Source organism: Vanessa atalanta, chromosome Z (genome assembly GCF_905147765.1).
Source record: "Vanessa atalanta chromosome Z, ilVanAtal1.2, whole genome shotgun sequence".
Classification (NCBI taxonomy): domain Eukaryota; kingdom Metazoa; phylum Arthropoda; class Insecta; order Lepidoptera; family Nymphalidae; genus Vanessa; species Vanessa atalanta.
The window spans coordinates 10,909,982-10,922,751 of NC_061902.1; the positions used below are offsets into that span (position 1 = coordinate 10,909,982).

The window sequence follows — 12,770 nt, forward strand, 5'->3', positions numbered from 1 at the left end:
TACAACTGATTCCTCAAAAGATATACTAGATGAAGAAAATAAAAGTGCCACAGACGGGCAGGAATTTATACAAGGAATTATTAATGGCAAAAGTAAGTGAAACTTTAAAAGTTTTAGTAACCATAAAACTACTTTTGCATTATTAATTTAAAACTCAAACTCAAAAATAATTTAATTAATTAAAACTGTATACTTTTTTATGTGTTTTCTAATTAACTAATTAATCACTAGCTGCTCGTCCCGATTCCGTACGGATTTTTACGATATCGGGTAAAATATTATATTATAGCATTATATATATTTAATAATGCGCGCCAATTACCACATCCATTCTTAGCCAAAATTCACGAACACACATATTTTTCTTAATTTAATTTGACCAAGTCTCTTAGGATGAGTATTTACAATAACAATTATATTATTACTAGTACATATTTAAATTTGTTTACAAATATCATTTAGTTAATTATAAGCGATCTAGTGAAAAGAGAAAAATGACCTTTTTTTAGAACCAACCGTCCGACCAGAAAGCCTGATGTTTACTGCTCCTTTTAAAATTTGTAAAGGAGAATGCGAATCAAATGTTAGTAATTTTATAATGATATTTCCAATTCACGTTGGATTAAAAAGAAGTCAAACTCTTTATAAATCTCTCTATCCAAGAGACAACAAGAACAGATTTTCATCAGAAGATAATGCTCCGTTTAGGAAAAGTACTACAAGAGACCCGTACACGCTATGTCCTACTCATACCACAACGTCTGGAGAAGAATTGAGAGCACCAACCGTAAGGCCAGAATGTTCGCATAGAGTTAGTAAAGTAAATTATGATAAAAAAATTTACACGACCAAAGGCAAGGTAATCAGTGAAAACAATTACTTTACCAAACCGGAACAGACACTTAAACGTCGTTTCCCACCTACACCCTATAGGAATTCTAAGAAAACTTTCCGAACATCTTGGCCGTTTCTACTAAAATAACATTAAAGTGAAGAGTACAGCTGTTTACTCAATAATAATAATGATCTTCAGTTGCTAAGTTAATAATGACCTTAAAAATAAATTTTCAAAGCAAATACATAGCTTTTATTTTCCCAAAAGAACCTTGATATTATAATTATACTTATTTACGTATTTTAAGAATGTTGTTAAACTTTTTCGTACTTTATCTATGATGCAATCATTTATGAGATCTATTCTTCAAAATTTAACTTTCTGCCATTAATAATGAAAAAAAAAAAATCTCAGTATTTACTTATATTTACTCAGTTATAAATAATACCACATTTTTATTTTAATGATAGTCTGCACTAACACATTACTTGAAATAGTGATTTACATTTCAGACAATGCTTATAATGGTATCAAGTACTTGTTTCAACGTTCAAGCGGCATTACCTTGGGAACATTGGTCATGGTCGATGCCTCAAGCACCTATTGGGCATTTTTTCCGAAGATATGAAAATAATTTAATGCCAATTAAAACACCAAGAATTCACTGCCAATGTCCGCCAAATAAAGGTAACTAATATAACTAATATAAATGGAAAAGTGAGTTTGGTGTTACGCATTTACGGCTTCAGTACTCGATAGATCATCTTAACATTTTGCATATATGTTGTCAGGGGTACGAAAAAGGACAAGGGTACTACTACTAACACCAGCCTCAGCTCATTCTCTTATGGATGAGAAATTAGTAAACAGTAAAATAAATCGCATAATAGGATTATTGTTTTATTGAAAGATTAACACAACACCTTGTTGCCTGCAATGGTGACAGGAGATCGGTTACATTATTTCCCAGATTAAACGGGAAAATTCTGTTAGCATTCCTGCCTTTGTATATAATAAAGGCTTTAATATTATTATTATAGTTAAATATTACTTGTATCTTATACTTATTAAATATAATTGCTAATGTCCTTTAAGAAAGTCAAATAAAAATTTTAAATTCTCATCAGACTACAGACGAGATTACCACTTAGGTATGCTAGGCATAGGCGGAACTTTAGTCCGCTTCAGTTGTTAAAAGTTATGTCCTTGTTGCGCTGTCTTCGTCAATTATTTCTCTTGCCCTTAAAATTATCATTCTAGAAATTTTTCATCTTCCTGTGTATTTGATCATTAACTTATAATAAGTATTCAATTAAATATAGTAAATAGGTTTATATCATAAAATGAGTGTACTTAAAAATAGAAAAAATACACAAATATAAAATGCAACAAATTACCACACATACATTAACCTTGCACGTGTTCATATGAACCACTTATTTCAATTTCCTTAAATCTCATTGTTTGTTAGAAAATTAAATGATTAGATAAGACATCTCGAGTCAAAACAAAATCAAAATTTTAAAATTGTATTTTTTGTTTAAGAGTGTAATATGGAGTACGAGATCAACAAGGATATAATTTACTTTCAAAATTTGAAAGGTATAATTAAAGACGATGAATTGATGCAACTGAAAGAGGATTTAAATGAAAAAATAATTCGAAAAAATAACAATAGAGGCAAAATAATTAATGAATCATTAATATTAAATAGGAAAAAAAGACATGGCGATGTTATATTAGATTCAAAAGAATTAACTAGAGATTGTTGTTGTCCGACAAGAATTGTTAAAATTCCTGCTTTTATAACGAATAAGAAGTTCGACGAAGTTATTGAAAGATTAAATAAAAAAGTTCTATAATTAAATATTCGGCTCTTACAAATCTGAAAAAACATATGTAAAGTTTTTATTATTATTAAAATTAACACAACAATTTGTTCCATAAAAGTATTAGAATATACATTGTTGAGTCCCTTATATTTGTATCCTCATTCTTGTTAAATCTAATATACCTTGTTTTAATTTTTTTTTTTAATTGTCCAATTCATCGTCATGAAATGGAACATATGATAATGATAATCGTATGATTATAATATTTCCTTCGTTACCAAACATAAAATGCTCAAAAAACTAATTTATTAAAAATTTCTTACTATAAAATGGAAACTAGTTAAAACCAAAAGTGTCATATTGAATTAAATAATGTTCCTAAAAATTAAACTAAATCAAAATTATCTTTGTCTATACTTGTTATGCCACATTTTGAGATACCCTCCACGGCACGACTCAGAGACTCAAAGGTAAAACACCAAATTGAAACAAATATCTGCAGTTCCGATACAAGTATTTGCCCATTAGCATTGCAACAGAGCTGCTCTTTTCTGTGTTACAGATTCTAAAATAAACTTTTACCTTATGATCACGTAATAAATTTCTCAATAACTGCAGTTTGTTTGTTTATCACAAGCTGTGTTGACACTTACTCCTCGGAGGATGGCTACTATATTGGTAAATAATTGAAATAAAATAAATAAAACTACTGTAACTGAGTTAATTATAATTTGATATATTTAATAATATATATTTTTTTCAAATTATTGTTCTAATTTTGTCTTTATAATTGGTTAACATATTATGAGACATTATTATTATATAACTCAATTTCACCTTATAATCCCGATAATATAAGCGAACAAAAAATCGAATCAAATTAATAATAATCTTATAATAACCTTCAAGAACACCCCTGGGCAGTCAAACCGATTTGTGAAATATAACCCAATAACACGAGCAGAGAGGCTCTGGGTAGAGTCAATATAACCCATCGGGAGCGGCGCCTCCCGTGCTGTGCTCCACTCGTGTCTTAGCAGAGCTGTCCTCGGGGGAAGAAGTTAATCTCGCTGAGCACTCCTCACTAGTGCAAACGGTAGTCTGAGGCCATCTTGCCTGCCATCCTCCTTAGAGGCGTCAACGCGTCAACGGCCCCACGATCACATTGCATTGGACACGTTTAGCTTTGGACAGGGCTGAGACGGCGCCTTCATCGTCTCCTGCGAGCGGGATCGGCTCTTTTTTATTCCCGCTCATCATCATCGTCATAGTCCAAAAAGAGACAGATTCATTTTGGACTATGACAATCTCACAGACTAAGGCTGTGATAGTTCACGTCGTATCCCTAAGAAGTAACACAGTCACAATTGCTCATATGTTTCTACCTCTCCCCTATCCACTCGGGAACGCCTCCAGCATAAACATCGACATTTCGCGTTAAATCTTTTACAGATATTCTCCAAAAAAAAACCATGACCTGTCGGTGATGCTTCGCTTTCGTCTCATCCAGACTCCGACAGGATAGGTCCAACGATGCGTTTGTGAGCGAATCATTATTTGCTGACACGATAGTACCACAACGCTAGAGCCCTCCAGTACGGTACCACATAGGAGGTCATCGATCGCACGACACCAACGTAAAGATGGTGAACTTCCCACCTCGGTTTCCGAATATTAAGCATGGCATCCACCATCTTCTCGGCCTAGACGAGACTAGGCTTGTGAAGTACTCTTCAAAGGCGTAGCAATGTCATTATAATCTAAGATAACATTACTGTGGGAAATATAATATTGTTGCATTAGTAGATTGAGTGAGCTTAGCGCTCACGTTAGACGCGTTTAAATGAGGCATTTAAATTAGTGTATTATATTACGAAGATGTTAGTATTTGATCATATAAATAGAAAAGTAGTTCATTACACATGTGACTGTCTGTATTCTTCGAATAATAATGAAGATAATAATCTCAGTATTGGCTGTAGAATTTATCTATCACGTCTTAATCCGAGTGATACAAATGGCAACGTGTGTTATGAATAAACACATCATTAGATACACGTTTATATAATTTAAAAATATGAAAAAATATATATTGTATTAATTTTCGTAGGATTGTTTTTTTTTTTTAATTATGTTAGTGACTTCCTGCTACGTGAATTTTAGACGCCAAAAGATAAATTACATATTATTTAAAATATAAACTTAAACAAGTACCTATTTATATTAAACCAGTATTACAAGAGAAGTATTTTTATACATATGAGGCTTATATAATATCTTTATTGCTTATCTTTCGATGAATTATTATCTATTATAATTAATCTAGCTATATAAAAGGCTATAATTAGGCACATTTATTTAAGTCAATCTATAATATATAAAAAAATTTGCAAGAAAAATAAAAAAACGTTAACAATGTTCATTAACATTTCTTTCTTTGTTATTTTTTTATCTAGTCGTTACGATAAATAGTGATAACAGTCGTGCTAATTATCCAACGGCTAATGACAATAATCGGTAATGCTTTGTTTCGATTTGAAGGATGAGTGAGACAGTGCAATAACGAATAATATAATCATCGTTACAGTTGATACTATAGACAACATCTCATTATAGAATCAATTTAATAAGCATCACATTTAAATCACGATGCAGGAAAGGGAAGCTAGCAACTATTACGAAATGTAATTTTTTCTGATGAAAAATGGGCCGAAACAAAATAATAGTTAATCTTTCAGTCAAATACATTTCACAATAGTATAATCTATACTAATATTATAAATACGAAAGTAACTCTGTTTGTCCGTCTGTTGCTTTTACACAGCCAAACCACTGAATCTAATTCGATGAAATTTGATTTGAAGCAAGCTTGAATCCCTAGGGAGGACAAAAACTTTTTAATTCCTAACAACTAACGACCTACCCCTAAAACGCAATCCAAGCCAACCAAGTAGACAATAAGTACAACGAAAATATATATCTATTATTCTAAGCGACGTCCGTACTGAAACTAAAATCTCTCATAATGTTAAAGTTAAATGTCATTTAGCAGTTTTTCTGTGAATCTAGAAAAATCAAACGAGCAAAAACTCTTTATAATATTACTTTCTTTGTGACATTAGTGTGGCACGTCACACTAACACGGATTCGTCTTTTTTTCCAATAAATGCTACGTTTTCAATAAATAGTAAAAAGCATTGTTCATTCGTTATTATTCACAAAACAACCTTTTACCTTTCAAATAAAGTAAAAATTGAATACAGCGCTATTTTACTCGTAGCAATAATGTATTTTTCATTTCAATTACTGTTTCAACGTGAATAAATGTATAAGCATTTTCGAAGTGATAATATTGTTTCTTTTTATTTGCTGCAGTTACATAATATATGCATTATGTATTGTACAATAATTTTGATTGTTATTCTCGCGACATTTTTATCAGGTGCCGAACTACAACAGCAAATAGCAGACCAAAATACTGGTAGAACTTTTAATTTCATTGACATTTTTTTTATTTGGACTTAGTAATTCTAGCTTTGTTTTCAAGTCATTATTAGATGGACTGAAGAATGGGTCACCTGAAATTGGTCATCACTGCCCATAGACGTTTCTACTGTAATTAATCATTCCTCATATCACCAATGTGTCACCAACATTAAATTGTTGTGCCTTTAGTTAAACTGGCTCAGTCACGCTTAAAGCCGATACAGAAACATACTTTCTACTGCTGTTTGTCATTAGAATATATATAATGGATGAGTGGTTATTACGAAATTGCACAAATCCTAACACCAAGTGGGTAATTCTACATAAAAATTACTAACTCAACCAAAAATTATCTTCATTAAAAATGAAGAAATCGAAAATTCGAAATGTTTTTTTATTAAATTTGCAGAGTGTAAATCAAACTGTGACCGGCCGCCGATAATTCTGTTACCAGTTTTTATAAAAATCTATAGATACCCTCAAAACGCGACGGTAGAACCAAATAGAGTAGAGAATGAATAAACTTTAATCCTATTAATTACTATTAAATCTAGACATATAACACAAAATGAAGATTATACAGAAACTAGAAACTAGAATTTATTGAGAAATATAAATATTGTCGACGTAAGAGGATAATTTCAGATAAAATTTAGCGGGTTATTTCTATTACTGCACTCTATGGATTTTATAAAGACTCATCGAGTATTGAAACGACAACCAGGAATGGCTGATATTAAATTTATGCAGATTTAGTATTAGTATTTTATTAAGTTGTTATTATTCGATTTCCCAATATCTTAATAAAGTTCAACATTTCTTTGTCGTCTATTTTTTTTGTCCCGACTAATATTTTTCAATTCAAAATGCTCACGGATCGCGTCCAGGTGACGTTATCATATTGATAGTCAACGAGTCGGAGAGTGATGTAGTTTACTTTATAACGCGGAAAAAACATGCGAGTAAAACCGAATTCGAATGCTAATAACATTTCAAAATGTTTTCACATTTATATTCAATACAAGAGACGGAATAAATAAAAAATATCGAATATACAACACATTTACAGTGCTTGTCAATTAAAGCAAAAACAAAAGAATGTCATTTCATTATTTTGGCTTCGCGCCGTTTTACAACGAGCGACATTGTGTTTCGCTTATGCATTAAGTCAATTACATCACAGCGCAGGTGGTCTGTGAAATTTGTTCGTTGACATTTTTCAGCGGGCCAAGAGAAAGAAACTATAAACAGATGTTAACAATACGTCGCTGAAACGAGTTGACGTTTCACTCAGAACGTTATTGAAAAATGAAACGGTACGTACTATATGTGATACATTTTATATTTCTCGAGTCTATTTTAAGAGCGTCGACATTATATTTATTCCACATATTTTTATCTATGTTTACGCATAATATGATTTCTATTTCTCTACATCTATTTACTTCTTCTTAGTCATAACTTATTATATAAATAATTATAAATTGTGAACCAAAAAGCTTAAGTAAAACAACGCGTGTATCTTAATTGATTGTGGGTTAAAATCCTTCATAAGCAATTTATCTTTAAAGAACAAAAACATCGTCATGATGATACATGTCCGTATACATATAATATAATATCTCTTATATAATAATATAGGAGATATGTGGACCACTGTACTTTTTAACGAGTATATAATCTCAGTCTTACACGATACATATTTACAGCTGCCTCCGCTTATGCATATAGTATTTTAATAAAAATGTTGTAAATTAGAAAGAAAATAATAACAGAGAAGATTAAAGGCTTAAGGTATAATAGCCTACTAATTGAGCGTAGGAAACAGCAACCGGTACAATGCTTAGTGATAGCGAAGGGAGGTACACCCTGTCAGGGGGGTGGAGTGTGTGAAACTCCCCTCATATGTCCACTAACAAATTTGTGAGGGTATGTCTGATAAATTATTTTTTAAAAACAAAATACGACGCCAATTTATATTGACCTAATGTGTGACGGTAATTTTGGAGAACATAGAAATTCTAGACAAAACATTAAAAAAATATTAAAACATGAAATATAGTTGTATTGCAACAAAGTAATAGTTTTTTTATCGAAAAACCGGCATAACCATTTACTTTATTTTTAATAACTACTTATGAACGCTAGTAAAACTGGGAGAAAGAAGCAAACTAGAAAGAATATCGCATAAGATTTAACTTTAGACAATACTTAGAGACTTTAAAAAGACCCAACTTATATTATAAAATGAGGAAATAGTTTTTTTGTCAAAGAATTTTTTTATAATTCTTATTTTCCATTTCAAATTCGTCTTTTCGCACACGACAATTTATTAAACGTTGACGTCTTCTATTATTTTTTTTATTCAATTATAATACTACAACTAGTGTGATTAAGGTGTTTCTTTGATCTTTGCAAGATTCCCTGTTAAGAGCTTAAGCCAATTAAATGTTTCCCTTAGTGCTCACCCGGCAGTGTAACTCCCAAGTGCTTTATTCAAATGTATACTATAAACCAAATAATAACCATACAAAAACTCAATTAATTAATTAATGATTACGATTTTGTTACAGAATATTGGCATGGACTTGCATTCTAATATTTCATTGGACAATGTTGAATTTTATAGACGGCTCCATAACTGGCGTCACATACATGGACAACTTTGACTTTGAGCAACGGTATAGAGATGTTAATGAATGCAATCCTCTTTACTGGCATCCACTTCATTTACCGGATAAATGCTTGAAAATATTTGATAAGTTAATTCGCTCCAGACTGGGCTCATTTTCACCGTATCGTGTCGTTGAAGAAAGGTCGGATGTTCCTGAGTTTGAATATTATTTAGACGATCTAAAACATTACACGCAGTACTCAGAACCAATTTATGAAGTAGAAACAGCGTCTCCGTTTGAAATATTGTTCGAATTATTAAAAAAAGATGTTAAAGATAATCCGAGCTCACCAGATTTAGCGATTTCACCATATTTAGGAATGATGGCCTTGTATAAACAGCCTATTTCATATAAAAGTGTTGCAATGATAAAAAAAATTGCCCGCTCTTATGCTAAATAACGATAATAGCTCTATCAATTATTGAAAGAAACGTCGATAAAATTATAAAATTTTTAAAGTTAAAGAATGCTATATTGTATGTGTATTTACACACGAAGGTGAAAATTCATTATTTTTTAATAAAATAAAGTTATATATAACTGTCAATCACAAGCGTCACTTACTGGAGTGGTAATGTGAAGGGCTACCTCCAATCAAATCCAAATTTTCGCGCCTTCCAGAGTAAATAGAATATGATGATCTAATTAGTGTCCATCTTGCCTTTATGTTTTAATACGATATAAAATATGTGTTTATATGGCGCTTCCATACAGGTCAAGTGAAAATAAGTTAATAGTGGTTGAATTGAAAAATGGTCGAGGCAATATGATCTGCCTTTTTACCTTTCATTCACCTTTCAATTTCCTGTCACTATACCATCAATATTTATTTCATTTTTATATTAATTTATTTCGATTTCGATTCGATAACATAATTTATACTTAATATATACCTAATAAATAACTAAGCACCAATGCACACGCAAACATTATTTAAAAAAAAAATCAAAAATGAAATTATAAAGAAAATGATTTATGCATCCTCTTACTGTGAGTGAGGGAGGAGGCTGCTGGTACTCTTACCCCTACCGCCGCCCCAAGCTATAGAAATGGGCACGCAAAGCTTTAGTCTTCGCACAGCCATTGGGGCTGTGGAGAGACTGACATGATGATTATATCACTTCCAGTAAGCAGGACAGGCATTTTATCGTCACAGCTCCGCTGTTTTCAACGTAATAATCTTACAGAAGAAGTTTAGGGCTCTGCATGCCGTTCCCCTATGGAGCAAAGCTAAGGGGACAGGACTCTCAGAAAGAGTCAACTTCGTAAAACAAGCTCTCATTTTAATCGCGGAGCAAACATATGCTAGGCAGAGTATCGAGTACCAGCATGGGTTCAGACTCAGATTAAACTGCATCATCCCCCCTATTTCCCTACTACATGCTCTTAAGAAGGTGAGCCTTGTGACCCTCAATTCGGAGAGCAAAAGTATTTGGTGTTAACCGGGTCACAGGCTGAGATACAAAACAAACACAAACGTCAACGACCCAGACACCCATTAAGGACTCAGGAAAGTAATCAGACCGTACGTACACCAGATCTGAGAACCAACTATATAATAGTAAACGTCGATTAAAAGGAAAAGTAGTCCTCAACGGGTGCAACAAAGCCATCAAATACAATCTCCAAATGATCCTGTCTTACAAAGGGAGGAACTAAAACCTCAATTTCTACCACCACTAACAGCCACCCACCCACACCTCACTCTCTTCAGTCCTACAGATACACAAGATATACAGAGTAGTTATAAGCTATGCTCAATATCATTTTATTTTAAGAAATAATAGGTAAATAAGGAAGCAAAATCCCATTTTAAGAAGTAACTATTTACCCTTCCAATTAAGTTTTAAGCTTAAGCTAGGAGTGGGGACGACAAAAGCCCCAGGGGTCAAGATCGAAAATTTACACATTTAGCACATTACTATTGAAGATGTGTCAAAATATGACCCACAAACAATCTAGCTCATTAAAATAATGGCCTAATCCAATCCGATATCGACAGTGCCATCAGAGACAACTACTCGTGAAGAGTGCACAATAAAAATAATAAAAATATTTAATATGACATAAAAAGTGTAATTTTTGTGTAAAAAAACGATTTTGTAGGTATCAACATGCTTTATAAGTTTTTTAACAACCCTTCTTTTTAATATTTTTTCACCACGGGAAAGGTGAAAACAGCAAATAACGTCATAACTGTACGATGACTTTAGTTTTCAGTTTCTTGCTCGATATCTCAATAACCAGCGCCACCAGTTATATTATTATATACATTTCTAGCCACGATAGGTTAAAAATGTATAGGATCTAAATTGTAGAGCGTAAATGAAACAACAAAAACATGTTTTATCATAATTCTTGTATCACGACGCACAGCCGAGTTATCACAAAAAAAAAAAATTACTTATAACCATTTCTTCAAAATGGCGGCGAACGCACATAAGAAATCGAGGTCAACAAAATCAAGTTAAGATTTTCAAAACCCTTCCATCCAAAACAACAATAACAACAACATATCCGAAAATCAGCCTACTCGGTTAATATGCATGTCCAAATGTATACCATTGTATGCACTATCATCCAAACTGAACGTGTGAACAAAATTTCAATCAAGTTAAAGATATCTGCTTCATAATTGAGTTGCAAGATTTCACCCGTATATACTTACATTGCGAGTTAAATAAAAGCTCGTAAAAAATAATATAAGTGTCATAATATAAGTGAAATCTTCGGAATTCTAAATTTTTCATAAAGTTTCTCATGTTATACTGAAAAACAAATTTCATCACTTGTCAATTCCTTTAAAATATAAAAATATAATATAGTTTACATATTTTTCTTAAAACAATGAAAAATAAGAAATGTCTTCACAAAATCAGTTCTATTGAATTCCGTCTTGTTTTAATAAAGTGAAAAGTTTGCCCATTTTTGTGTTCATTGTTCTATGGAAACAATAAAAAACCCTATTGTCTTCTCAAAAAAGTCCTTCCATTGAAAAGAACGTACACAGTAAGAAGTTCCACTTTAAAATCACAACTCCAATCATTGCAATCAACCGCTATGCTGATGAAAATTCGCGGAACATGAACTTCATTCGAAAGGTATACAAATAATACGCAAGAACTATCTCAGTTTATTCAAAAATATTATTTACTTTACCACTAATTCATATTTTACTTGTTACAGGTTTTGATCTTATTGTCTTGCACGCCTCTGACAAAATGTGCTCGGTTAAGACAATTCAAAATTTCTTCAAGCTACGATCCGTGTAATCCGTTGTACTGGTATCCTAAGCATATTCCAGATTATTGCAATTTTAGGACTACTGAGAAGCCAGTTCCAGCTATGATCCCGTTACCAGCTCCTCCTCCCTTACTGCCTATTCCACTTCCTTTACCAGCACCTATCCCGCCACCACTACCAGCACCTTTTCCACCCCCTTTACCATCACCATATCCACCACTAATACCAGCAATGCCTCCTTTACCATTTATGCCTTTTGAACCTTATTCAAATCCTATGATTCCTAGTTACTCTCCTGCCTTTCCACCCCAGGTAGGCATGGTACCAGGCTTACCTGGAATAGTTAGCGATGATGGTGTCATAAATATACTGCCTTTCTCGGACGTATATGCTGATGTGCTCGAGAAACATAAAGATAGAATGATAAGAAGAAAACTGAGTAAACTTTTATATAGTCGTGAATATCTACATCGTCGACGCTGGAAATGAAAATTTCTTCGAAAATATAGACAGACGGGTACAATAAGGTAAAAAATGTCCATTCGCTCTTTTAACATAAAGTTAATTACTTGCCACCCCTACAACTGCTTTTTTCTTAAAATCTTATATGTACGCTTCTCTACTTAAATTATAAAACTTGTAAACAGTATTCATATTTGAATATACCATATTTACAAATAAATAAAAAACAAAATTGTA

The 12,770-nt window shown here is 32.2% G+C and overlaps 1 protein-coding gene across 1 annotated transcript; it reads left to right on the forward strand.

Annotated features, from left to right (window-relative positions):
- Positions 1 to 12,560, forward strand: LOC125076326 (formin-like protein 2). The gene is made up of 4 exons (XM_047688444.1): positions 1 to 92; positions 1,348 to 1,522; positions 2,381 to 2,654; positions 12,149 to 12,560. Exons 1-4 carry the CDS (start codon positions 30 to 32, stop codon positions 12,558 to 12,560), a joined length of 924 nt encoding a protein of 307 aa, XP_047544400.1. The 5' UTR covers positions 1 to 29.
- Positions 12,561 to 12,770: the final 210 nt, after the last annotated feature.

Coding starts and splice junctions, on each gene's coding strand:
- LOC125076326 (XM_047688444.1), top strand. CDS start 30: ATGAAGAAAATAAAAGTGCCACAGACGGGCAGGAATTTATACAAGGAA. Junction 93..1,347: donor AGGAATTATTAATGGCAAAA/GTAAGTGAAACT, acceptor TTTACATTTCAG/ACAATGCTTATAATGGTATC. Junction 1,523..2,380: donor CCAATGTCCGCCAAATAAAG/GTAACTAATATA, acceptor TTTTTGTTTAAG/AGTGTAATATGGAGTACGAG.